This window comes from Pagrus pagrus, assembly GCF_965226575.1.
Source record: "Pagrus pagrus genome assembly, chromosome: 6".
Taxonomy (NCBI): Eukaryota; Metazoa; Chordata; class Actinopteri; order Spariformes; family Sparidae; genus Pagrus; species Pagrus pagrus.
This window is the reverse complement of record NC_140190.1, coordinates 22227844-22255680: the sequence shown is the minus strand read 5'-3', so window position 1 is coordinate 22255680 and position 27837 is coordinate 22227844. Positions and strand designations below refer to the sequence as shown.

The 27837-nt window shown below is 41.9% G+C and overlaps 1 protein-coding gene and 1 long non-coding RNA gene across 12 annotated transcripts in view; one reads left to right on the top strand and one right to left on the bottom strand.

Annotated features, from left to right (window-relative positions):
* The window catches only part of LOC311259041, a 77864-nt gene that overhangs the window by 32621 nt on the left and 17406 nt on the right, over positions 1 to 27837 (bottom strand). For 3 of the 7 annotated variants that reach the window (XR_014622810.1, XR_014622811.1, XR_014622813.1), the window contains exons 3-4: positions 14751 to 14912; positions 895 to 950 (exon numbers count right to left, since the gene is read on the bottom strand). This is a non-coding gene — a long non-coding RNA (uncharacterized lncRNA). Of the gene's footprint in view, positions 1 to 894; positions 951 to 7415; positions 7550 to 14750; positions 14913 to 27837 lie in introns of all 7 variants that reach the window. The other 4 variants (XR_014622809.1, XR_014622812.1, XR_014622808.1 and 1 more) reach the window with 3 other exon arrangements.
* Positions 1 to 27837, top strand: part of pde4ba (phosphodiesterase 4B, cAMP-specific a) — a 180512-nt gene that overhangs the window by 148844 nt on the left and 3831 nt on the right. For 3 of the 5 annotated variants that reach the window (XM_084355859.1, XM_084355860.1, XM_084355861.1), the window contains 8 exons: positions 10996 to 11108; positions 22059 to 22152; positions 25507 to 25790; positions 25899 to 26063; positions 26369 to 26468; positions 26581 to 26735; positions 26836 to 26958; positions 27596 to 27778. In XM_084355859.1, the coding sequence (XP_084211985.1) occupies positions 10996 to 11108; positions 22059 to 22152; positions 25507 to 25790; positions 25899 to 26063; positions 26369 to 26468; positions 26581 to 26735; positions 26836 to 26958; positions 27596 to 27778 (1217 nt within the window). Of the gene's footprint in view, positions 1 to 10995; positions 11109 to 16193; positions 16430 to 20649; positions 21184 to 22058; positions 22153 to 25506; positions 25791 to 25898; positions 26064 to 26368; positions 26469 to 26580; positions 26736 to 26835; positions 26959 to 27595; positions 27779 to 27837 lie in introns of those variants that run through there. The other 2 variants (XM_084355862.1, XM_084355863.1) reach the window with 2 other exon arrangements.

Here is a 27837-nt window from a genome sequence, read left to right as displayed (position 1 = left end):
AAATGTTTTTTTTCATTAGCGTGGGGTTGAGAGGATAGTGGCTGAATTTTCATTTTTTACTTTAACATTAAATTTAATGGTCTCTCTAGCTATGATGGCAGATCTCTGTATCCATAAGGGACTCCTTGTTGATGTCTGCTTGGGCAAAACATTAAAACTGTTCGTTGTGCCTGTGCCAGCGTTCCTGGACTCCCTCCCCCCCCGCCCTTCGACCCTTCTTGTGACATGACAGTAAAGCAAAGTGTCTCATGGGGAAAATATGACATAACATCTCACATCGTGCATTACAGTAACCTAACAAACGGTGGATCTGTTATGCTGTAGGGGGCATTTTGCCGGCATGTCCTGGGTCTGCTGGGTCACCGCAAATCAATTCAAAATCGCTCTGATGATAACCTTTAAAGCATGTCATGTCAGCATCAAATCACATTTATTCAGCCTCAATAACCTGTACCCCTCTCTCTTTTCTCCACCCCTGAGCCAACAGTAAACCTCTGTAATCATAACTCTAGACTTTGAAACCTTAAGGAAAAAAGAAACGAAAGCATCAACAGCAACAGAAGTTTGGCTAACTGGGTTCGTGGCTCCTCTGATCCATGCTAATCAACCCGAGGGGCAAATGCCAGTCAGCATGACAATGAGGCCCATTCAGCCCCGTCAGTACTGTTGCTCCCAATGTGGGAGTTCACCTCAGGTAACACAGACAAAGCCCAGTCTGTTGCTGTGTGTTTGTGTGTATGTGTTTGTGTGTGTACACATGTTTTTGAGGGTAGTGAGACACTGTGGTGAGAAGGAGTGAGCGGGGAGGAGGGAGAATACGCTCGACTTTATGAGAGCAGGAGTCAAAACAGCCGGCGAGAGCGCAGCTCAAGGACAGGAGGGTGTTTTACTCACAGGTCCACGCAGAAGAGTTGCTGATAGGATGGACAAACAGCCTCACTGACGTCGGTCTGTTTTATCAGAGACAGTGAGAGAGATACAGAAACAAAACATTCAACATTTCTACGCCAGAACACGACGACCAGTCAGACAGCTACGATCACTGTACGTGAGACTGAGGCAGACGCCTGCTGCTCTCAATGAACCTTCAGGCGCTGTGATGTCAGACTCAGTTCACTCCTCACATTATGTTCCTCACATTCACCTCCCACATGCATAAATCACTCTGTATCTCCCTGTGTGTGAGTGAATAAAGTGCATGTGTGAATCATGTGTATATGTGCTAGTACACCAACAGTCTTGTGTAAAAGGCATGACTTGGGGTGTGGTTTCTCTTCAGTTAAGTCATTTGAAACAAGACAAGCAGATTCTTGTAAGATTTTGACACATTAGGCCTCTGCTTGGCTCAGTTAGGATTAGGCATGGGACCATATGAACATTTCATTTGTCACAATTATCCTGTCCAACATAATTACGAGTCACAATGTTGTCCCAATATTCATCGGAATATTCTTAAAACTTCAATATATAAAAACTTAAATTGCACTAAAACATACTGGAATCACTTTAACTGTACAGTTTGTTAGGAAACAAATATTTTTATTGCATCACAGATAGGACACGCATCTTTTTTTTTTGTGAAAAACAATCAATCATAGAATCTCCAATAAGTAATCAATAATCATAAGGTCTTCCTGCACAAATAAAGGATACATAAATGGTGGTAACATCATCTTCCTTTCAGTTATTGGTTTGGAATGGGTAGTATTTACACACATCCGATTTAACTTGTTGTTGTGGGGGATAAAATGTACAAGCCTTCAGCCATGGTGACAGGCTGAGGCAAACCAAAATAAATGAGGAAACCAATATAGGACTATACATCAGCGAGCTAGACAGCTTTTTCAGCTCATTCATGTTAGGATAGTAACGATTATCTGGATTCACAATCATCCCAAAAAGGAAAATTCACCACGATCGACTTCTTTTATCATGATCCGCAATTACACTGTATCTTTAATCGTCCCATCGCTAGTTGGGACTGAAGGCCCATTTGGACTAGAATAATATCAGGTCCACATAAATATTTTGCTTTTAAGTGACTAAATGTATCTATGGATGTCATAAAGGTCAGTCTATGTAACCTGAAATGCATCTCTGTGGCAAATTGATTTGTCTATGGACACAAAAAAAACACCTTCTTTGTGCACTTAAATTAAAAGAAGACCAGCGACTTTGCCAAAACATAGCAGCTATTTGGGACTGAAGTTAATACTGGATCCCACACATTTGCACACCAGGCAGGATTAAAACCACAGATGAGCACATGGGCACACATGGTGAAATCCCCCAACCTTCTGAAGAAGAATAAACCCTGTTTAAACAGGGCTGGAGAGCCACATCAAAAATACAATTCTCACAGTCTGAGAACTTTCCACCTTGATTTAGACAGGTTGAGTAACATAGCAGAGCAGTTTTCGCTGTTATTCCAAGGATTCTCCACAGGATCTGGTATCAGTGTCCACCCTGTGGGAGTTGTTTCGTGTTACTCAGATTTATAGCTTTCTGTGTTGCTTTCCCACTGGGCCTTATAGTGAGACAGACAGGAATGTGTACATGTGTACCGTATGTTATGGGGAGGACAGGGAACACTGTGTCCAAGGAGAGTGGGGAGGGGGGCAATAACCACAAGGGGGTCTGACAGACACATGAGCACAGACATGCATGGTTGTAACGTGTGACCCAGTCAAAGCACTTTTTGTTAGAAGTTTTGTGGTCAGTACTGACTTTATTACAGCGTAAATATAAGCAGAAGAGCCACAAGTCAGACTGGAAGTCACATGAATGTGAATCTGCTAGATTCTTGTTCTAACAAGTCAAATTGCAATGTGCTGCATGCGTCCTGCTGCGACACCAGAAACAACAAGTTTAACAGCCCCCAAGACCACAAGCTCACCTGCAAACGGCCGAACAAACATTTCCTGCTGAATTCCTGTAAAGAAGCTATTTTTGTCATCACAATCGCATTTTCACATTCAATTCTTTGGACTGTATTTAACCTTAAATTTAAAGGAATAGTTTTGGGAAGTAGATGTATTTGCTGTTGATTTATACCCACTAATCAACACGTTGATACAGACAAGTATGAAAACCATATTTATTGCCACATTACAACAAATCAAGATTCCTAATGTGTGAGTCAGCATCCAATATGTGTCCACAGTGCTGCTTCTTGAGGGTCACCACACGAGTGATAAATCTACCCGTAATGACTCCATCTAATGTTTGCGGCAAATTCATAAGTGGTGAAGCAAGTGCAAATCCTCTATTGCAACAGAGTGTCCAGTCATTATTTCTCCCCCTTCTGTTTGTAATTCACAACCACAGGGCAACAACAACTCTGATACCATCTATTGACACGCTATTTGCACTCGCCTCGCTGTAAATCAGATAAATGAACTCGAATGAAACACAGACCTATGATGTCATTCTGTCACTTCTTAGAACCCGGCTCACAAATGCTCAGGGCCACATTACGAGCTCCTAAAACCACAAACTCCACCGCCACCTTTTTTCACAATACTTGTCAGTGATGGATTTTGCAATGCACTGCATGTGAAGTCATAATTCGGCCCATAAGAAATGGAAAAGCAGCGGTACAAAAGCACACAGCCTCATCATACCATCACCGGTCTTTGAAAGGAAGTGTTGTGTAACAGACTTCAGATCAGCCTGTTCTGTTTCTTGTAAAGCAAGAGATGCCACTTAAGAATGATTTCCACTCTGAGTGACTGTCTCATTCAGAAACCTGCTGGCAATCAGACGGCGTCAGAGTTTTCTCATCATGTGTGTGGTCTGTTTACCCGCTTTGCTGGAAATGTGGCACGTAATCCTTAAAAACTGAGATGTTGACATGATAATGCTCGGGCAATAAATTAAAAGCAGAAATGAAAATGAGTGAAAAAAAAAAAGAGAGACTGTCCCCTGCTAACCTCTTATTCTGCGTGTTTATAAGTGTGTGTGTCAGTGCCTGTAGGAAATCTCCGCTAACGATTTAACCTTCACAATGCCATATAGATTTTGGCTCCTGATTACTCGCTGCAGCTAGCATCACATCGCAGACAGGAAACTGACTCTATCCCCATGAGAGGATCACAGATGCAGCTGTTACACACACACACACACACGCACGCACATGCACACACACACACACACACACACACACACACACACACACACGGCTTCACCTCCACTGGCCTGACATCCCCTGGGCACACCTCTCCTAATCTGATAGCAACATATGCCATGCGCTGCAGATGTATAAGGCTTTGGGTGTGTGTGTGTGTGTGTACACCTGCTGCTGCAACGAAGAAGTAGTCTCCCATAAAGTCTTGTGTCAATAAATCAACAGATTCTTGAGAGAGAAGGGAGGTAGACTGACAGAGGAAGAGAGCAACAGACATTCAGAAACACCATTAAAATTTTTAAATTTTTAAATTCATTACGTTTAGAATATTGGGGAAATATATGCGCTAGAGCAAGGAGATTATTCTCTGAAGTAAATATATTTATACAATTTTGAAATATTTAATAATGAACCATACCATATAGGGACGCAGGAGGTCTGTCACACTTGGGGCTGCTGAGGGGTCAGGCTATGCAAGAACATCATTGTAAATGGTAATTGTAAATTTGAGAGCATTTTGCACTATAACAGACGGCAAACTTGAAAAAAGCCTGACATTCTCCAGACTCCCTTTTAAAATCGCTCAATTTTGTGAGTTGTTGAGTTAAAAGGAACTTCATGAACTTTGTGAAACACTGTTTATGACAGATTCTTAATTAATTGTGCCTTCTGGTAAATTCGGCATTTGTTACACATTAAGATGTTTTTTTCGCTGTGATAAAAACATTGTGTCCATGCAATGTACGTGTTCATTTGTATTTAGAGCAGGGGAGAGTATATTGCTGTATATTATTGTATATATGTACAATATAATCACACTATTGGATCATTTGGTTTTTATAATGCCTAATTTTAGGGGGTGCTGCAGTCTGCTCAGAACCCCTAGTTGCACGTCCATCTTCTCTCAGTCCTGCACATACACTGCCTGAGATTTAACTAAGCGAATAGGTAAGAGCCTTCCATTGGATAATCACTGCAGTGATTAATGTTTCAGCTGGCAACAAGTTATTTAACCCTAACTGATACAGTGAGAAGCTTAAGCACTTATACAACCATTTCGGAAGACGTATCCTGTGGTAGTGGAAAGGATGTTACTCTTACTCTTAAATTAATGGCCTGCATCAAGCAAAGAAAACAACTGAGGAGATTGCAGACACTACTAAAATTGGGTTAAGAACTGTCCAACACATTATTAAACCTGGAAGGATAGGGGTGAACCGCCATCTTCGAGGAAGAAATGTGGTCTGAAAAATATCTTGAATGATCGTGATCAGAGATCACTTCAACGTTTGGCGATATCAAATCGAAAAAAATCAGCAGTAGAACTCACGGCTATGTTAAATAGTGAAAGTAAGAGCATTTCCACATGTACAATGTGAACATAACTCAAGGGATTGGGACTTAACAGCTGTGTAGCCTTAAGAAAAAAAAAAGGCTTCAAGCAGCCCGACTTGATTCTCCCATCATTGATACAAGATCTTGGTGAAACCTTAATGCAACTCTAGACGGAAATAAATGTTGTGACATTGCTTAAGCTTGTCAAAACGATGCCACGGCGAATGAGTGTGTGACTTTTTTCTTTTTGCCGGGCAGTGTATTTAGTTATATTACAAGAAAACGTCAACACTTTTTTTTAATGTTATTACTGACGGTTTTCAGGTGACAATGTGTTTGTCTTATCTGTATATCTTTAGCTAAACTGAACTGAATATTGAGTGTAGAGCGTGACAGAGACAGAGCAAGCTGACCTCATACCCCTCCTAACCCTCCCTGCCTCTGCAGCCTGTTGGCCCTGCCTCCCTCAGCTGGAAAGTACATGTTTTTATGTGTTAGTGCAGTGATGAGACATTTTAGTTGATGTATATGTACAGTGCACCAGTGTGTGTGCGTGTGTGTGAGAAAGAGAGAGACTGGATTGTACATGCGTATGTGCGTGCTTTCCTGTCTGCCCCTGTGGGACAGACACTGTAGTTCTGAGCGCTGATCATAAAGGTCCTTGTGTCGGGGTGGAGGCGGTGGAAATCCCCTCTTACATCGTGGCGTTAGTGTGTGTGTGTCAGCAGACATTTGGCTTTTGAATGCTGTTTCCCTTGGTCCATCTGGGGCCATGAGAGTACACTGTGCAGACTGCTGTAACTGAAGTAATTGCTGGCTAACATGCATGTGCTCTTAAAACAAGTGTAATAAAAAAGCATGTATTCGTTGGTCATAGTCACTTTAAGTTCCTTTTTCTTTCAGAAGCGGAAGTATTGTATGATTCAATGTGATACAAATGTGTGAATATGAAGATTAGTGAGGCTAAAAATTTAAATGCAAAAACTTTAAGAATCAGTAAATTTGTCACTGTGGTTTTCAAGCACCACACTTATTTTTAATCACTCTTACATTTTTTACTGTTCCAATATTCCTGTCCATAGTAACAGTTTCCCAACCCTGCTGCTTAACACTGCTTTTGTTTACCTATTATCAAATTCTAGCATAGAAATGACCACATTATCCTGTCTTTGGAAAAACAAAAAGATTTTTCTTATTCTGTCAGTACGCAAGTTCTGTGTCAAATCACATCTGCAAATACTTCAAAACAGAGCTGAAAAAAAAAAACAAGTTAAAGTCTTTCACTGGTTCAACTGACTTCTCTGTTTCTTAGCTGCAGAATAAAAACAGGGTCTGTTTTTTTTTTTTTTTTTGGGTCACTTAAATCCTATTTTCCTCTGAAGGGAAGAATTTAAATCATTGACATTAGATTCAATTGTTGCTGAAACCATCATATCATAACAGTATTGAGAAATCCAGAGTTTAATGTCTCAATGATTAGCACATAAATCTTTATTTTTTTATTTGACTGCTGGTAAACTGGGTCCAGCACTGGAGTAAAGACTGGTATTAGTGTTTCTTGCTAGCGGGGCAGGGATCCGAGTAAAACCGTTATACAAGCGTTATAGTTAAGTGGATCTGGCACCTACCTAGAGGATGGATTTAGTTTGTGGGGACCCACAAGAATCTGGCCCTGTGACCAGTTTAAGGTCCTGACTCACGAAACCAGATTTTTTACCCAGCTTTGTGTGTTTTGAAATCGAAGTCATGATTAAATTATGGTTAAAAGCTCAAGTAATCCATCAAGAAATTCAGTTCTACCCCTGATGTAGCCTCATGACAACACACTAGAACACACGTCAGTATGTGCACACACCCTTTTCCTGAACTCGAACCTGATTCAGTTTTTTTTTACAAATTATTACGGCAGCATTTTTTTTTGAGGATGCGCTGTGGAAATTGTAGTGTTACTCACTAAAATCACGTGTCTATCCTTGATGCAGAGATGATTTGTCTCAAAAGTTTGAATCCTGCGTTGTTTACGTCCATGTTTACTATCTTGCAGTCTCGCCTTTCTCCGCCTCTGCATTACTGCATTTCAACAGCCACCTGTTGATGAATGAAATAATGTGAAACCATGGTGCAGTCCACAGTGAACCTTTAACTGTTGCAAGATTGGGATCAAAACGTTTTGCCTGCATTCATGTAACATTGACCCAGAATCTAAAAGTTGACTGATTTAAACTGCTCAATGGATTATCCGGCTTTTAAAAAGCATAATCTTTAGACTCCACTTTTGCGCTAGCAGTGCAGAATTTTGAACTTTGTGTTTTGGATGTTTGTTACTTAAATGTTCCTCTGAGTGGTAGTGGACTCCTTCATCAGTTTTTCTGTACACAGTCATGTGCCTTTAATTTCGTATAAAAGATGATTAAACAGCAAGAGATCCATGCTCCTGTAGGCCTTGGATGAACAGGACTTTTACTTCTGAAACCCTGTCCCACTCTGGTCTATAATCATTTTTGCACATTTTGACCTCATAAGTTCAGAGCAAAAACTCACCCTTCACACAGACGTTACTGTGCAGCCCGTTTATAGTGTTAGAAATACTCTTTAGCATTAGCAAGCACGGACTAAAGTTATTGCTGTTTTATGAGTTAAGTCCATAAAAACATCCATACAGTGGACTACTCAAATGATACTTTCTGTCTGAACAGAGTTTAAAAGTTCAAAATGAGAAAACAGTTACTGGGGAAAGGACCTTTCTGTGCTCCTCAGAAACGCAAACCACCTCAAAAGTGCTGAGAATACGGAGAAGAAACCTCTCAGATGAGTGTAAGCCGTTTTGACATCAGAAGCTTGCGGAGTTAAACTAAACACACACACATACACACTCCCTCTTTCTCTCGCTGCCCTCATCAGAGTGAGGGAAGGCTGAGGGCAGAGCGCCAGGTGCCTCTCATGTTTGGTAGAGCAAACAGGCTCATGTCTTTGATGGCGAGGAGATCAGAGCAGGGGACACATTCTACGTGGCCACGCTAAGGTCGCCGCAGTGCACACCCTGCTGCCATGTTGTGCTCGGCAGCTAGGAGACACGGAGTGTATACAATGCAGGAGCAGCAGGCAAGTGTGTATGTGTGTGAGTGAGTCCAGCTCGACCAGTCACCCCCTCTGCTTTCCAACAAGGCCTCAGTCCAACCTTTGATGTGCAGTTGTAGTTGGAATAGGGCTGGAGTATTGACTCCGAGTTCAGCAGCGGTTACAGCACACTCTCTATATCGGATTATAGGCACTCGCGTAGTTTAAATAATCATTTAAATTTTTAAAGAAAACAGTCGCTCTCGCAAATTGGTAATCATGCTTATTGTAACATAAGAGGTTTGCACTTGGAAATAAAACCCATATTCTTGAAAGGTTTTGGAGATTTTGACTGTTTATGCTGGTCTTTTATAAGGACAAGTCTTTGTTTAAATTGACTTTGTTCCCTCGATTTTTTTCCCTACAGCTTTACTCCAAACAGACTTTTGTTATCCTGGCTTAAATTTGCTGGCGTTGGCAGCAAACATCTTCTAACACTCTTCTAACACTAACACAGGCTACGTTTTATTTCTATGTTTTATTTTTCAGATGTGCTACAAACACTTTATGTTGCATTCTTACAAGAAAAGTGCAACACAAATAGTTTTAAATTATTTAAAGTGATATTTAAAGGTGCGCTATGTCATTTTGGGGAAGGAATCTTAATCAGAAGATTTTTTTCTACCTAAACAAACTAAATAAACAAACTCTTTTTGTTTTCATGACTGAATAAACAGAATAAACAAACTGATCTTAAAGGACAACACAATTTCATACTGTTTTACTTTGTTTGTATGTGGCGGACCCTGCCATCTTTCTAGCTGCAAACAGTGTTCTGGGACCTTATTTTCCTCTGAGAACAGCTTGTTTATTCAGTTGCGGAAAAAAAGTATATTTATGATTTTGTATTTACTACCTCATTAATATTGTAAATACTAAAATCCTGAGTTTGAAATTATGTCCCAAAACTACACAGCGCCCCTTTAAGATATACAGTAGCTGAAATTATTAATCAACAAATCCATTAGTTGACTGACAGAAAATTAATTAGTGACTATTCTTTTTCTTTTTTTTGCAAAAATGCCAAACTGTGAATATTTGCTGCTTTTCTTTGTCTTGTGTTACAGTAGGCCGAAACTGAAAACTATTTCTCAGCTTTCTTCACTATTATCTGTAATGTTATTGACTGAACAATTAATCCAGAAAATAATTGGCAGATAAGTTAATTGAAATTAACAAAAATAATCAGTAGTTGCAGCTCCAGGTCAACGACTGTAATACTTGCAACAAGTGTTTAATGATTACACTTAAAGTAGACTTCCAATATAAACTAGAGATCACACCGCCTGTGACGCTCATGTTCATGTTATGATCCGTGACTGCTTAGTAGACCACATTCGCCACATGCCATGACACGCACAGACATCACCAGCCGATGCTTTCACGGCTGGCAATGATTTAAAAACTGAGTAACTTAATGTTTTCCTAATAACTGGCAGAAAATGAGCTGATACGTGCTGTTCACACGGTGTAATCACACAAATACATACAGTACACTCACTGGCATTTGCTTAATATTACAGAGAAATATCTTTCAGTTCTGGTAAAATTAATACCCAAGCCAGTTCCTGTAATGTTGTCTTTGTGCTACATTTGCGCCTGTCCTGTGGTTGTGTTCTACGCACACACTGCAAAACAACAACCACATGTCTTTACAGCAGCTGTTATCATTTTAGCAGCAGACCAGAATGTCAAATGTTCCGACTTTGCGAGGACTCATTAAAACATCCTGAATCTTTGTCATGTGTACCACAGACAGACAGGCCAATTACCATGTTTGTGTCTAACAAAACAGTATCACTATCTGTAGAGTGCTGTTATCTGTCCATAGTCTATAATCAGATGTTATTGTACTGATTAAATAATGTTACATAATCATTGTGGTTGTGTTCTGTGTATGTATGCGTGTCAGAAGGGAGAGAATAAACAGTTAACATAAGAGTTTGGTTTGGCTTGACAAACGCTTGTGCGTGTCTGTAGATTTAGTGGAGTGTGTTTGCTTCCTGTGTGTTAGCGTGTAGCGATGGTAAGGGGATCTGGTTTCCTGCTTTAGGGGGCTGACATTATGTAAATGAGCCGAGGGCCTCAGGTTGGGGGGGGGGGTTACACACACTCTGACATGCACAGAGAGTAAAGTTGAGTGTGTGACAGCGCACACTCAGGTCCTACAGCAGCTTTCCTCCCTGCTCTAGTGACAGCTGCAAATCCCAGCAGCTCTCCACAGCTACACCTCCTCATGATGAAGGAGCGCTGCAGCCGGGTGCCACCTCTCGCCATACCCCCTTCTCAGCAGCAGCAGGCGCCCCGCGCTGGACCTGTGGGTGGATGTTGCCTGGGAGTGGCAGGGCAACGCTCCGGCTCCATGTGCACTGTCTGTTCTGACTGTGTGTCTCTGTGTGCCGGCTGCTTGTTGACAGATGAGGCGTACCAGAAGCTGGCCATGGAGACGATGGAGGAGTTGGACTGGTGTCTGGACCAGCTGGAGACCATCCAGACCTACCGCTCTGTCAGCGACATGGCCTCCAACAAGGTAGGAGAGGCTGCACCTTTGTTTTCTGTTTTTATCTTTCCGTCCTGTTCCATCATTAGTGGAGAAAATGTTCAGGGCATGAGGCTAATGTTGTCTGATAAACTTTATTTGAACAATGTTTCTTTTGTTGAAAATGTTAAAAACAGAAAAAGTCATGCTTTTGAAGCCTGCAGCAGTAACGGAATCTGCAAGGAGCACTAATCCTTCGGCATAATAAACAAATGAACGACCCAGACATACTGTAGTTTGCTGTAAACAAACAGGAACTTAGCATGACCTGAGCAAAGTCGAAGTACTAAAAGTCTGAACTTGTACAGCACGAATGAGGTTGGTTTGGTGGTGGTGGTGTTGCACTGTTGGCATGTGTGCTGTCAGGTTACAAGGGTCGCCTGCACACTTGTGTGAATATGACTGGATGTTACTCTAAACCGGCATAAAGCTCCAATCATTTCCTTTTCTCTGTCTGATCTGATTAAGGAAAGTGTTGCTTTTTGTTTTCTCTTCTGCATCATTGTGGGTGATGTGCGTCCGAGCTTAAGTTCCTGATTCTTTATTTAAGTAGCTCAACCCCATAACCATAATAAAAAGCATGACACTGAGCAATATATGGCCGTGTCTGTAAGGTTGATTACTTATTAATTCTTAGATGCATGTACAGACAAGAAGTTAAAGTTTCAGCTTCTGCATTGCTTAAATGTCTCTAAATAACTTGTGTTATTATAGTAATTTTTATTAGTACCTTGAGAGGTACTGTAGCAGTAACTTAAGTTTGCTTTCACACACATTTCCGTCCAGTCCCATCCACTATAATACAGACTATATTATGGGAACAAACTCCCTGTTAGCGGCACTTGAAAACTTTTTCAGAAATTGTTAGTCTGCCAGAAGGAAGTGGTTGTGTTTTTTTTAGTTGCTCTCTTTCTTTCGTTCCCGTCAAACACCTTCTCACCATCCGCTGGGTGTTCTATTTCTTCTGTGTCATTGATTGTGTGTGATGTGCATCAAGGTTTAGTTCCTGCTTCGTTATCTAAGAACCAGTAACTTGACAGAGCGTGACACAGAATGGTACCAAGCAATATTTGGCCTTGTAGATTTATTGAGCTTTCTCTTGATACTGATACTGTAGTTTATATCTGAGAATCAATGAGCTGCACTTGTGCTTTAAGCCTGAAGTAAATGACTGTATTTCTTGTGAATGAGTCCAAGTTTTCATTAGAAGTGCAACTATTACTGTACCTTTATGAAGAGCAGCAGTGGTAATTTGGCACTTATAGTATAAATAGCAGGTTTTTACACAATAAAGTGAGCAATTCCAGATGTGAATGTATTATGAAACCTGGACCCCAGGATGTCCATTTACGACAGTTCATTCCAGTAAACGCTGCTCATCCAGCACATGAATCATAAAGTCCTGTCTCTTCCTTGTTTGCTTCAAGGAACCTAAAAAAGAAGGAACGTTCAATACGTCACCGAATCTCACTTTGCTGCCAGACTGTGGTGTCAGCTGTGTTAAAGTCAATGGGAGATGCATGGAGAAACACACTAACACCTGACATATCTCCTCCAGAAAATGAAAGAGCAAACTTCAGAGTGTGATTAACCACTGATCGAGACGTCGTTTTTGTCCCTCGATTTCATTTGGGAAAGGCTCCTGTTCGCAGTGTAATTGCAGTCTCATGAGAGATATTTGGTTGGACCCGACCCGTTTGGTCACAATATATCAGCCCCGTCAATCATTTTGAAAAAAAAAAAAAAAATGTGACTAACCTTCTCACTGAAGTGTGTTCTCTCATTCTCTAAAAATCAATGGGCTAAGCAGGAATATGCACGTGGGGCTTACGAGAAAGCCAACCTGGGAGAAAACCTTTTGGCGTATGTGCTGGGTGAGCAATTATAATCCATGTGACTGGATGCTATCTTTGAATCCTGTATCTATTTCTTATGATACATTCATGGCTATAAGTAACATGACAGCTATAATGGTAACGACTTCTGTAAACACGAGTGAGACTGGATGTTTGCCCATCTTTCTTATACATCTAACACAACTGAAACAACACAGCTGTCGGGGGTGACAGTTTATAGGAAGTGCCAGATTTCAGCTGTTTTGTTGACTCAAAACTTCCGATACTAAACTCTTGTTTGTATGCTATGCCTGTGGCGGTGAAATCCCAGAACGCTGTTGCATAGGCTGAATAGCAGCTGTGAGTAAGAGAGCCTGAAAACAGTTTGTCAAGTGAGCCAAGAGGATAAGCTTGTTATTTCTCATAAAACTGGACAACAGGATGCGAGGGATCCCACAGTGGGTCAAACACAATAAACTAGAGAGGAAGAGAGAGAACATTTTGTGTGTGGTGTGTGGTGTGTGTGTGTGTGTGTGTGTGTGTGTGTGCTTATGTGTGCGCGTGCTTATGTGTGTGTGTGTGTGTGTGCCAGGGATCATGCAGACCCCTGGGCAGAGTGACTCTCTCTTCCTGTCTCCTTCCTGATCCCCCGCTCTCTCTCCAGACGACAATAGACATCCCATCATGCCCATTTGGATGGTTAATGGTCGTGTTTATTTATCCCATTGCTGTCGTCATGTGGACACACATCCAACACTGACAGTCAGCTGGATTGGTTCCAGTTCAGACACATGAGAAGTATTGAGTCACAGAATAATTATTATTAACCTTTTAAACAAGCAGACGTGGATATGAGGCCACAGGACGGCAGGATCGTACAGCAGAGTAGACGGGATACAGTATGTACGCTACAGCAGAATGAGACTCGGAATCTACATAACATAATAAAAAACTGTTTTTACTCTATTAATAAATGTGGCAAAGCTGCTGGTTTGTATCCTTCTTCCGTCAAATTAGTATTATTTCACTCAGTGTAATTTTAACACTTGTGCAATCACGGAAAAATCGGCAAGATTGAGCCAAAAGTTTTCTGCAGGTGATGATTGAACTCAGCAGCCTCCCTGACTTGAGAAATTCCCAAAAATCCCAACTATGGAATAAGGACAGGACAGATGGATGCTGGTTTTTCCCTGAAAACACTGTATTAAACTTGTCCCCTTCAGCTGCCAAGATAATCAGGCTGTAACAGACTGTACAACAACAGTAATTTGACTTGATCAAACTGATGTACATAACAGAAATAACACATATTAATGTCATATTCTCATATCTAATTATCTGTGATAACAATAACCAACGGTTTTAGGAGTTTGTTTGTTTTTCTCTTAGTTCACAGAATATCCCAGAAAGTTAACCCCTTAAGAATGATGTAAAAATGCCCTCCTGTCGACTTATTGCAGATAAGATATTGATAATCAAAAGGTGTTTCTGGTATGCGTGAGCTGTTTGTGTCTGTGTGTGTTGAGTGACTGTGTGTCTATATAATCAGGTTAATCCCACTGATATCTCTAACCTGCAGCCTTGTTTTTACAGTAAGCTAAAACATTACACAACTGCCGTATCTTTGTCATGTGGGTCATTACACTCGACCTGGTTTTATTAAACTAGAACACAAGCCCATCGGCTAATGTAGTCTGACTACGTGTTGTATTTAGGATGGAAAAACTGTTATTCAAGCTGTGGCAGAGTATGAAACATGAGCATGAGGGATGTGAAATGCGAGAGGCTGCTGTTGTACCTCCAAGGTGAAGTGCAGGGGGCTGCTGCTGCCGCTGAGGTCTCACTGTACGTGACTGTCCTCTCTGTTATGTATGGCTGACGTAGACGGGTCAGGGCTTGTTGCGAGTTTGGATATTCTTCTGTGTCAAGACGGAGGAGCTTCTGTTATTTGAAACTCGGGCTGAAATGATGAGTCGAGCAATCAATTAGTCAATACATTTTGGTGACGATTGATTGTTTAAGCCATTTATGAAGTACGAATGACAAATATTCACTGCTAGATTTTCTGCCTGTCTGTCTTATATCTTTGAGCACTGGACTGTAACAGACAAGTCGACATGTTTCACCATTTTCATTTTATACACTAGGCAATTCATTTATTAATTGGAAAAATAATCTGCAGATTAATCAATAGTGGAACAATTAGTTGATGAATCAGCTGCTTTTCTTTTGTCAGCGAGACATTTAGGGCTGCAACTAAAGATATTTTCATGATCCATTAATCTGCAGATTATTTTGTCAATTAATTGTTTGACCTATAAAACAACTGAAAACTGTTAAAAAATCCCTTCAGTGTCATAGAGCAAATGGTGACATCATCAAATCTCTTGTTATGTCCAACCAAGAGTTCAAAAAAACCCCAAATATTAAGAAAAAATTGTTTTTATGTATTGATAACCAAAATAGTTGCCAATTGTTGTTATTTTAATCGAGTAATTGGTGCAGCTTTAAAACATTCCCTTGGGGTCTGAGAAACTGGGGCATTTGACATTTTATAGCCATAGAGACTAACTGATCAGTCAAGGGAGTGATCAGCAGATCAAATCAATAACAAAAGGAAGTGTAGCACAGTTGCTGCTGGGCTTTTACCAGCCTCTACAGGTCTACATGGTCCTGTTGGACCAATTGTGTGTAATTGTGTAATGCTTTGTGCAGAGACCAGTGTGAGGGATTATTTTAAGGCTACGGAGTCCTTGAAGGAAATACAGTTTGCACTCCCACACTTGGTAGTAGTGAGGAGGTCAAATTAACAACTAGATTGTGGAGAGCCGTGCACATCCACTCACCAAAAAGCAGCTCAGTGATTTATGTTCCAACAACACTATTCTACCACAGTACTTGTAAACTCAGACTCTTGAAAGTTAAGACCTTTCCTCTGACTTTGGGCGTTTCGGCATATACAGTAAACAACAAAAATCAGATCATTTTAACTGCCAGCGGGAATAAAACACAAGCTAGCTTTGCGTTCAAGGAAATCGAATGTGTTCATCAAAACAGGAAGCGCTCTAGTCATCGGAATGATCAGCGCGATATTGACAGTGTAAACCTTAGAGCTGTATCTGCCAGCTGCAGGAGTAGTGAACAGCAAGAAACTAGAGGCGGGACTACCCCCATGAGGGAGTGTGTATGAGGCAGAGGTCTCTCCCTCGCACACATACACTCAGTCATTGCTCCACATACACAGGGTGTGAGGTAAAGCCTAGTCAGACCTCGCAGCCCAAAGTGAGTCACTAGAGCTGTAGCGTTTCCCGGCGTGAGAGAGCCAAGGCTTGGTCCTCTTTACTGTAGTCAGACTGAGACAGACACTTTAACGGACAGCAGCCCCACTCTGCTCTGCGCTCCTCACACAGCAACATGGGAGCCTGCTGCTTTGACAAGAAAGAGAGGAAATTAGGGAAGCTGAATGGTTGGAGAAAGGTGAGTTTTCTTGGATTTTTGTGTTTTTTTGTGATATAAAGAGTTTGTAATCAGTTGAACTTTCTGTGGTATCTTAATGGACTGTAAGACTTTGTATAGACTTTGTGTCTAGTTCTTGAGTTGCTTGCTGAACATGGTGAGTCCACATGCTGGAACATCTAGAGTTTGGAAACATGAGTTTTCAGTTGATCCTTTTTGTCCTTTGTTGTCGGTAAAAGTTGTTTTAAATTTCACTGCTGTGGATGCTGAATGTGTACTTGCGTCTTTTCTGCTTTTTGAAGGCATGTGATTAGTTAATATAGATGTGAAAGCCATGATCTTTTCTTAGATTATTTCCTATTTATACATTTATACACATTTACATGAGGTTCCTGCAACAGGCTGTGGTGCATGCGTCCTGCTGTGCATCATTTCTTACAGCGCTGAATTGTAAATGTGTTGAGAAAACAGTCAGACAGATTTGTGGCTCAATTGTAACACACTGAGAGGCCTCTCTATTGTCTTTCACCAAAACATCATAGTTACAAACAGTGCTGATCAGATACGGCATTTCTGTCTCTGGGGTTTTAGTTCTGTCAGAACTTTATGTTTATGTAAACTTTTGTTTTTTACACTAGTAATTGCAAATGCAGTTTTGCTCCCCTTGGAACAATGTTAAACTCATTTCTTTCCAAGTTACTGAAGAAAGGAAGGCGTCGAGTTTATAAGCAAAATGACTGCGGTCCAGGCAGGTGACAAGTTTTGTATTGTACCAAGGCCTGGAGTTTTTTGTTCTTTCCTTTTTCTGAAAACTCAGGTCATGTGGGGAGAGAGAGAGCAGTAGTGGCAAACAGGATGCAGAGTGAAGAAAATCTCTCGGGGAATTTAGAATAATACACCATTTCTTTTTGATGTGATAATGTTAATTAATTTCTGTATTGAGCAATCATTTGTGTGTTGCAGCACCGGTTAATGTGTCTTAAGCATGTCTTCTTTCTCAGGCTATCAAGAGCATGTCTTGTTGTAATGATGCCTCCGTTGTATTTTACATGTCGGTGTTTTCTGCTTTTGAAGCAACCAAAGCTGAAGCAAGCGTAGTCTTCCAGGGTCTTCAAGAGTTATTTTTCAATATATCTTACTGCATCAGACAAAGTGAATTTACTCATGCTCATACAGACACACATCAGCATGAGCGAGTGAGTCAGAGGAAGTGAGAGGTTGTCAGGCCGTCTCTTAGTTGAGGTGTTTGTAGCTTCAGCCGAGATACTCACAGTTTCATACGTAGGTAGGTTCCCTGATCTTCACAGAGTTATGTCACTGCGACTCTTTGCCATAACGCTGATGATACTACCTGCGTCATAATTTTGCTCAAGCGAGGGAGAGATAAACCACAACCACTGCAGGTTTGCTGCCTAGTCTCTGCTGATCTTTAAGTAAGTGCTTCTCTCGAGGAGCATTATGTCGCATTCGAGCTTTTGAAGATTTTTTCTTTGCTTGATGTTTTACTTTACATTCAACCCACCAACATTAACAAAAAGTCTATTGTCTAATCTAATGCATAATGTAAATGAGAGATTATATTATTCAACTGATGAAAGAAGGAAACTAAATCATAGTAATTCTGTTTTGTTTTAATTGGCGTTTAAAGGTGTAGTTGGACATTTTGGGGAAGACATTTTAATCAGAGAACAAAGATCATCATTGACTTATTTCTTATGCCTAAACAAACTAAATGAACAAACTCGCTTTGTTTTCATCACCAAATAAACTGAATAAACAAACTAACATTAAAGGATGTGGGGTAATAGTACCCCGTTAAGAGTCGTTAAATGAAAAAAATGTTCAGGTAAAAAAGTGTAATCTCGTGGTGTAATCGTTTGCTCTTCAAAATGTACACATCGTCACCAGTGTTCATTTAGATTTGTGAAATAATTGCTAACTTAGCGATTTGTTTGAATGTTTTAAAATTTGATAGAAAAAGAGGACAGGTTGATATATAAGTCAAGTTTCTGTCCCTTCAGGGTTTAAGGGGTCAATGCTCTCCCAACACCGAGCTGGCTGTTCTATAGCAGACTGAGCATAGTGCACCCACTAGTGGCCCAAAGGCACAACTTCAATCTGAACCACCTCAGATGAAGATAGCTGATAATTTAAAGCAAAAGAATAATTTACCACGAGGGAAAAACCTGTCCATTTTCTGACACAGAAAGGGAGAACAGAAATGACGCCCGGGGCTGGGAGGAAGTGAAGGGAGAAAGAATGGAATAAGGATATACACCATGTGGGTATGTGAGAAAGAGATACCCACAGGGCTCTAAGACGCTAATCTCCCTCCAGTGTCATGGTGTCAGTAGGAGGTAAAGAGGCTTCCCTTCTGCCCCTGAACGAACAATAAAAATCAAACGTGCACTCGCCATAACACACTCGTTCAGAAACACACAGGCACCAGTGTGTTAAACATGCGTGAGACATGTCAGCATCCACTGTGCTTAACTGTAGATAACAGCATCTTTAGGCTGCCGCTGCTGTGTGAGTGTACGGAGGCATTTCTTTCAGCCCGTGGGGAAGCATAGCTCTTCAACACATTGCAGAGAGACATCCCCCGCTGTTATTTCTGGTTTCTTTATATATTATGCAGTGAGCTATTATATAAAGAACTGCCTCCTCTCTTTCTTTTTTATTTATTTATTTTTTTTCGCTCTTTTCTTGCGTCCTACCTCCCGGCTTCTGGTTCTTTCCCTCAGTGGGAGGATAATCCGGAATCCTCTCGGGGAAGCTTTTGATCTCCCCCTCATCTTTCCAAACTCATACACACCAACACAAACATCGGACTGAGAGGTTCTCTGGGAACGTCTGTTTACAGTTTCCCATGGATTGGCTCTGAAGTGGCGAGAGCTATGGATATTTTCTCATTAGCGAAGGCACTGCAGCCTTCCTCGTGGGCCTCACAAACAGAAATCGTGACTAAATTGACAAAAGCACAAACCGCGCCTCGCAGATTGGCCGAAGGTACTGATGTAACAGAACAGTGTATTCCAGGCAGGTGGCCCCAGCCTTGTACACTGCAGCCGTATCAACACCTGCTCCAAGGACAGCCCATTGATTCTGGCAGCGAGGCAGACAGACAGAGAGATTGATGACTGTGTTGGCAAGTGGCAGCCGGGAGAGAAATTGACATGTAAGTGGTGGAGAGCGAGGGAGAGACAGAGCAGAGGGAGGGAGGGGAGGCGGTTTTCAGTCTGCACATCGCTGGATGTGAGCAGAGATGTGTGCGGTGTCCTCGTGACAGCTCAGCAGCTACACCACATGTCTGCCTGCGAAGGAAAGGGGGAAGCCTCTCCTCTCTTCTCTCCTCCTCTCACAACAGCCTCACACTGGCCGCCTGATGCTGTTGCCATGGCGCTGGGGTGTTCTGGTAATTGGCATACACACTTACTCACAGGCAGAGAGAGAGGCTGTTGTCACCTAAATTGGGGAAGGATGCAATTATCTCCCATCTCTCCTTTTTTTCCCCTCCTCACTGACCGTCTTTCCCACTCTCATGTTGTCTCTCTGGGCCGTTAAAAATAGCCTTCCACAGACACCCTGACAGCATCTAATATTGGAATTGGGATGCAGATAATGAACAGGCTTGTGAGTTCTCCACAATGGCCACCACACTCGGGGATGTCAGGAGATAACAGGAGACTCAAAAGAGGGAGAGGGAGGCGAGCAGATGATAATAGAGATAATGGGGATAAAAATACAGCCCTGTGCATTCACATTCTTCAAAACGTGCCCCATCCCCTTCCTCAACTCTCATTGTTTTACTGTAGAGGGGAGGCATAGCTGCACGGCTCGATGACATTCCTACACAATGGCTGACTTCGTAAAAAATGGCTTTTAGAGGGAATTACAGGGGCCGGGAATTAAAGAGGATGGATTTTATCTGCAGAGGTTGCAAAGCTGGAAAAGTGAAGAGGGATGGAGAGTCTGGATATTATGTCAATCACTCAAGCATCCCTTCTGAACCTCATGTATACACCAATGCCAAGCTGTAATTAGGGCTCCCCCCTTCTCCCCACTTTGTCAAATCATGTGTTCTGAATAGAGCGTGTTGCTGGGGCTGGCAGACTACAGCGGGGGAAAAAAGAGACAGAAGAGGGAGGGAGGGAGGGAACGAAAAAGAGAGAAACAGAAAAGGCAGGGTAGGAGGGGCAGTGAGAGCGCCACAGCAATGAGAGTAGCGAAGCAAGACAAATCCAGTGGAGGAACCCCCCCTCTAGTCATATGAACATCGCCGCCTCACTCCCTCCTCCTCCTTCTCCTCCTCCTCCTGTCTCCATCGACGTTTTTCCCCCCTCCTCGCTTCTTCTCCATTATTCATCAGTGCGCTGAGAGTCCCCAGCACACGGCTCCAGCTGCTGCCGCTCCAGCCGATCCATCGAGCCTGCTGGATCTCCCCCTCATATAGCCTGGCTACAACGCCTATTTTATCCTCAGTCCTCCATCCATCCATCCATCCCAGGGCATGGAGACTAAGAGCTGGCCCTTTTCTGCTGCTGAGAGGGAGAGTGAGCCATCATCAAGCTGCTCTCTTAGCTGCTGGGAAGAAACACACTAGAGGAGAGAAGAGAGGATTTTTTTTTTATCCTTTTTGGCGCTGAAAGAATCCTGTTCTTCTGCCTCTACTTTTTTATTGGATTACAGTTCTGGCTTTGTGTAGGAACGAGAAAACGGGGTCCAAAATGCCTGAAGCCAATTACCTGCTGTCGGTTTCTTGGGGTTACATTAAGGTGTGTGGCACTTATCTATGTAGCTTGTCGGGATAACGCACTCATTTAATTTTACGTCTGTCTGTGTCTGCTCTTGCTGTAAGAGCCTATTCTAAAGAAATTAAGCATTTTCATAATATCTTTTGTTTTTGTGGAGATTTTCAAGACACTGTGCTAGCCTAATTGCACCAAAAAGACATTTCCATCATGGTGAGGGGGGTTTGACAGAATGGTGTTTTGTGGCTCAGACTCCATCTTGAGCCCTCTGCAGAGCTGTGTGTCTGTTTGTATATTCTGTGTGTATGTGTGTGCACGCGCATGCATCAGTCTGTCATAAACAGCTGCTACTGCAGTGCCTGGGTCTCCGTGTACTGTCAAATGTATCCGTCTCCGTCAAATATTTTATCTATTTAAAACTGTTGATCGTATTAAAAGTACATGAAAATCACCAAAATGTTGGAATGGAGAGGAACGTTCGAAGCAGTGTGCAGATTTTCCTCTTGACATCATTGAAATTCTTGCACAGTGACGCAAGTAAAACAGCTAAATAGGCCCCCACAAAAACGTGATTCAGTGTGATAAAACTGTAAATTGGTTGCAGGAGGTGAACTGAGGGGCATTAAAAGGTGATGGCCTCCCCACTGGTAACACAAATAATGATCCGCACCCTAATTAATTTCGGGGAAAATGGAGGGGAAAATAAGATGCGTCCCTCCGCCAATGATTTTACACTGTAATTGAATAATATTGGTGAAGCTGGTGAAATAAAACTCAGTACTGCTGTATTTTCCATGGAATCTTGGACCTTAATTTCTCCCAGGTTTCCCCTCAATGGAAACTGACGACATTTTTTTTTTCTCTCTCTCCCCCCTCCTCTTCCTCTTTCCCTCTTGCAGTTCAAGAGAATGTTGAATCGGGAGTTGACGCACCTATCTGAGATGAGTCGGTCTGGGAACCAGGTGTCCGAATTCATCTCCAACACCTTCCTAGGTAAATGAAATGTCTTGTGAACATGCACTTGGGTCACACTTACAAATCCACTATTTCGGTCTTTATAAACCACCTTAAATTACCACAGACTACAATTCAACACAGGAACTAAATGCATACAAATATCCACAAATATTTTGTGGCTCACACGGATCCCCATTTCTCTGTTTTGCTGCAATGTTTATTGGAGCTTCAGTCTCTTACAAGATGTTGAGCTGTGCAAGTTGCTCTGGCAGGCTTTTCTGTGGGGGCGTACCATAAAACACTGCGCCATTAAGCTTTGTCTAGATGTTTATGGCATTGGGCTCAAAATGGCCATTAAAACTGAAGTAAAATATCTACATTTCTCAAAGTATTGTAAAAAAAAAAAAGATTTATGTAAGGTGGCTGGCTACTGCTAAACTTGCCACTTGACTGACAAGGGAGCTTGTTAGCCAGAATCAGAGTAAATGGATTGGAACTGGATGCTATTAGCGTGGGTTGCGCATTTGAGATCTGTGAATGGATGGAAACCATTGCTTCTGCTGTTTTTTTGTCATCCACATGTACAAAATGTTTTAGGGCCCTCGCATCAAACCACACTAGCAACTCACTGTAGGGAAAATATAGCCTCAACAGCACAAGCAAGACATTTTCCAAATGGATTCAAAATTGGATTTTGGTTAATGTGAGATTTCCACATAAGTCTGAGGACAGCTAGATCACAGATACATAGATTCCAGGGATATGTAAGTGACTTAATGAGTTGAGTGTAATATAGATTGACAAACAAAGAGGGTAATACAAGTAGGACAGAATACACGTAGAGGTAGTTAAGATTATTTATAGGCACTGTGCTTCCAATCGATTCGCATCCTGATCCGGTGTAGTGTTGTTGGCAGATCATAGAAAGCGAGGGGAGGAGGGTGAGGAGACACAGAGAAGAAGCAAGTGAGGGAGGGCTCTGACTGCAGTGAAGGAGAAAACAGAGGTACAGAGGAACCCCCTTTGCTGGCAATGAGATGAGCTCGGCAGATTGGGTGACTCATCACCGTCTTAATGCATCCTTGTCAGCAGGGACACCTTGTTGTCCCACCACCTCTCCCTCCCCATGTTGCTGCCCCGAGAATCCAGACAGAGATGACTATCGCTACGATCAGGATTACCCTGCTAGCAGTAGGGAAAAAAAACATTATAGGTTAAAATGAATGAAGAGAAGGAGGTAAAATGAATAAAGCAGCAAAGCTGGCCTGGTTTGGCCTCAGCTGACCAGTAGGACTGTTTAATCCTTCCATCCATTTAGATTAGTATCTAATCAGTAATGCACTTATTACAGCTTTATATTATTATTATTATTATTTTTTTTTTTTTTATAAAAGCATCCATTCAGATTCAGATTAATTACATTTTCCTACCATATGCCAGGTCCTGCAGAGGTCATTCTTAGATGCAACTCAAATCTAAATTCTAATATCTGGTTTGTAAGTATTTCAGCTGATGGTGATGCAGACTGTCGACTGGTAAAAAGGGCCAGGATAATTTTGTATATAAAAGATCCCAGATTTTCCCATGAATAGCGATTTGAGACCAGGTTTTCCGACTTTCCATTAAAGGATTGTTGGCCGACAGCATGCTGGCCATTCACGTGTGCCTTCCCCCGCCACAGCTGTCCTCGTGGCATAATTCTGTCATAATTCCCTTTGATCGGCCAGCAGCACAACACACCTAGTTTAGGGAATAAACTGAGGGGGGAAAAAAGGCCCCAAAAAGCAGCCCCCACCTTCCCCACAGCATCTGCGTCTCTCATAGGAGAGCATACGGAGGAGGATGAAAAAGAATCCGATGAAATCGAAAGAAACGTGGGAGATGACAGAGAAGCGGGAAGGAGAAATGAAAAAGAACAGAGAAAGATACGGCAGATTTCCACTTTATCTGCTTACATTTTTTGGGAGAGGGATTTGGTGTCTAAAAAGAGAAAAAGAAATAGATAAAAAAATTAAATGCAGAGGAGAGAAGAGTGAAAACAGAGGGAGGAGAAAATACAAATAAGAGGAGCTATCCATGTGACTGGCTGACACACTGCAGGCCAAACTGCGACACAGAGACTAAATCTGCTGGAATATGGAAACCATGATCATGATAACTGTGCTGAAAGCCCTCCTGAGCAGTTTATCAAATCAACTGTGGAACACACTGCGTGTTGTTTACTGTGTATTGCCACTTACTTATGTAGAAACAGATAAGAATGACTCTGCGAACTTGTCCATCTCACAATCTGATCTCTATCACACACACACACACACACACACACACACACACACACATATATGTACAAGCCACACACAGCAGTGGTGATAATGGCGGCCTCTAATAAATTAGAGGGCAATATATTGCTCTTCCTCTTGTTTCCCACGCAGCACATGTCTGAGAGCGCTTAATTGCCCATTCTCAATTACCACTGGAGGACTGAAGAGAGAGCGAGAGACAGAGAGAAAAGCAGCGAAAACAGTGCAAGAGAGAGAGGGAGAGCATGAGAGTGAAAGTGATTATTTGAATTACAGCTGGTAATTGAATAACCCTCCACAGGGGAAGGCTGATAGGCCAGCAATGAGCTGAGTCGAGGCTTGATAGATGAGTGCACAGCTCACATACATGCCGATAGCCAGTCCCTGCAGGATTGCATTGCAACATTGCATCTGTGTTTATTTTTGGATAAAGTGCAAAAACTGGCATTTTATTTCTAGTTATTTTTTCAAAAGAATATTACATGAAAGCCTTGCGGTTTTTATTCTTGGACTGCTTATTCGCTCTATTTGTGGCCAGACTAAACGTAGTTGAATAGACTGACCAAAGAAAATAAAGCAAACATAAAAAATCCCACTCTGTACTAAGTAATTTGATAACGCTGTGATAGATGCGGCAGCTTATTGAATGACCGACTTCATGGAGCTGCTTTAACTGTGTGAAAGCCCCAGCGCTCAGTCTGTCAATGGGCTGACCTATGAGAGTGAAAAGAGCAGGAGATGAGACGTGAGCCACCTGCTGAGAGACGGGGGGGAAAAATGTTGTGAGGGAGGGAGAGGGACAGAGACGAATGAACAGTAGGAGCTCAGAGAGAGACTGCAGGTGGAGGACAAGGAGCATGAATGAACAAATGAATGGAGGGAAGAGTTGATGAATGAATGAGTGAATCAATAAATCCCTCAGGAACTAACCAGCTGCAGTTGTTTCTGTGGTGCACCTGGAGTCTTTTTTTTAAGAAGAAGATTAAAACCCAGACTCCTGTTTTATGAAGTTGGGAATTTAAACCACTTCTTCCTCATGATATTTACACTTTTCTAAAAACAAGAAATCTCTTATTTTCCCCTCCCTCAGACAAACAGAATGAGGTGGAGATCCCGTCGCCAACATCCAAGACGCGGGAGAAGAAGAAGCAGCAGAAGCAGCAGCTGATGACACAGATCAGTGGAGTAAAGAAGGTCTCCCATGGGCCCTCGCTCTCCAGCAGCAGCATCTCGCGATTCGGCGTCAAGACAGATAAGGAGGAGCTGCTGTCGAAGGAGCTGGAGGACCTCAATAAGTGGGGCCTGAACATCTTCACTGTTTCGGAGTACTCCCACAACCGGCCCCTCACCTGCATCATGTACGCCATCTTCCAGGTATGAACCGTCTTCACTTATAGAATTGTTTCCTTCGAATTTTTGGGGTGATTACTGTTAAAACTATCAACACTTAGTCTAATTAAATTATGTTTTTTTTCTTTCCAGGAGCGAGACTTGTTAAAGACATTTAAGATCCCCATGGATACGTTCGTGGCCTACATGATGACATTGGAAGATCACTATCATTCAGATGTGGCTTACCATAACAGCCTGCATGCTGCTGACGTGGCCCAATCCACACACATCCTCCTCTCCACCCCGGCCCTGGATGTAAGTTAAAACAAAGTGAAATATTGTTGTCGGTTCAGTTTTTAGTACCTCAGCTCAGGATTTTGTTAGATTATGTTTTTGTCACATCTCTTAACTCTGAAGGTTTAAAATATTTTTTGAGTCAAATTACGATTAAACATTAGATGTTGACTGCAGGCTGTTATGGACAACCCTGGGTCTGTTATCTATCACACAATGCCCTGATATCAATAGTCAGTGGGTGGATGCTGCTATGCTGATGCTATTTTTATCCACAGAAATAGTTAAAAAAATTAAAAAATTCACTCCCTCTCTCTCTTTCACAGGCTGTCTTCACAGATCTCGAGATCCTAGCAGCCATCTTTGCTGCAGCTATCCATGATGTAGACCATCCTGGAGTATCAAACCAATTCCTAATCAATACCAGTAAGTATTACTGAAGAAAAAATATTTAAAAAAATATATGAATTGCTGCTTTCAACTGTCAAATAGAAGCAGCCACAAAGACTAAAATGTTAAAATCACTTTTTCTTCCCAGATTCTGAGCTGGCGTTGATGTACAATGATGAGTCTGTGCTGGAGAACCATCACTTAGCTGTTGGATTCAAGCTGCTGCAGGAGGACAACTGTGATATCTTCCAGAACCTCACTAAAAAGCAGCGACAGTCACTGCGCAAGATGGTCATCGACATGGTAAGATCTCCTGAATGACATTATGTCCTCTTGATTTATATCATAACCTGTCCACATGATCCCAATGCTGACTGAGGATGTTTTCGTCTTTTTTATTCAGGTTTTGGCCACTGACATGTCCAAACACATGAGTCTCCTGGCTGATCTGAAGACCATGGTGGAGACTAAGAAGGTGACGAGCTCTGGAGTGCTGCTGCTGGACAATTACACCGACAGGATACAGGTTGGTGCTTGGTTTGTTTTGTTAAAAAAATAAATAAATACAATTCTTAACTTAAAAAACGATTTATAGTTAAAACATAAAACTGTGAATTTCTGATTGGACCTACTGTAAGCCCTCCATCTACCTTTCACCTGCTTTTAATAGCTCTAATCAATAGCCAGGGTTGGTGGAGGTTGCTCAGCCTGTGATCATTAGCCGACCTCCTACATAGCTGACCTCTGCTCACACTGTCACTCCTTTTCTCACTCCATCCATCTTCTTTTTACCTTTAAGTGCTCCACAATCTTTCCCTCTAATGGTCTTTGTAGGATTCTGTCCTTACTAGACTGTTGTGTAGACTGCCCTCCGCTCATAACAGAGCACATTATAGAATTAGCCTTTTATGTCTGTTCTACAAGAATCCAATTCCTTCCTAATCTAATTGTTGTAAAGTATTCCACCATACCTGGCTGTATCGCTTTACGGACATTGGATTGTACATTTTGTATTATCGATTTGTTATCCAATTTTCACTTAAAACTAAAAATAAACGCTGATGAATGTAGAGATTTTGGGTGGCAATAACAAAAGTTCAAATGATGAAGCATTACAGAGGATACAGGCATTTACTAAATGGCATTCCTGTATTATTTATTAGGTGCTGCGTAACATGGTGCATTGTGCTGACCTGAGTAACCCCACAAAGTCCCTGGAGCTGTATCGTCAGTGGACCGATCGGATAATGGAGGAGTTCTTCCACCAGGGAGACAGAGAGCGGGAGAGGGGAATGGAGATCAGCCCTATGTGTGATAAACACACAGCCTCAGTGGAGAAGAGCCAGGTACGCAATCAAGGACATGGAAACTGTATGATGTACAAACAAATTCATGTGTGTGCATC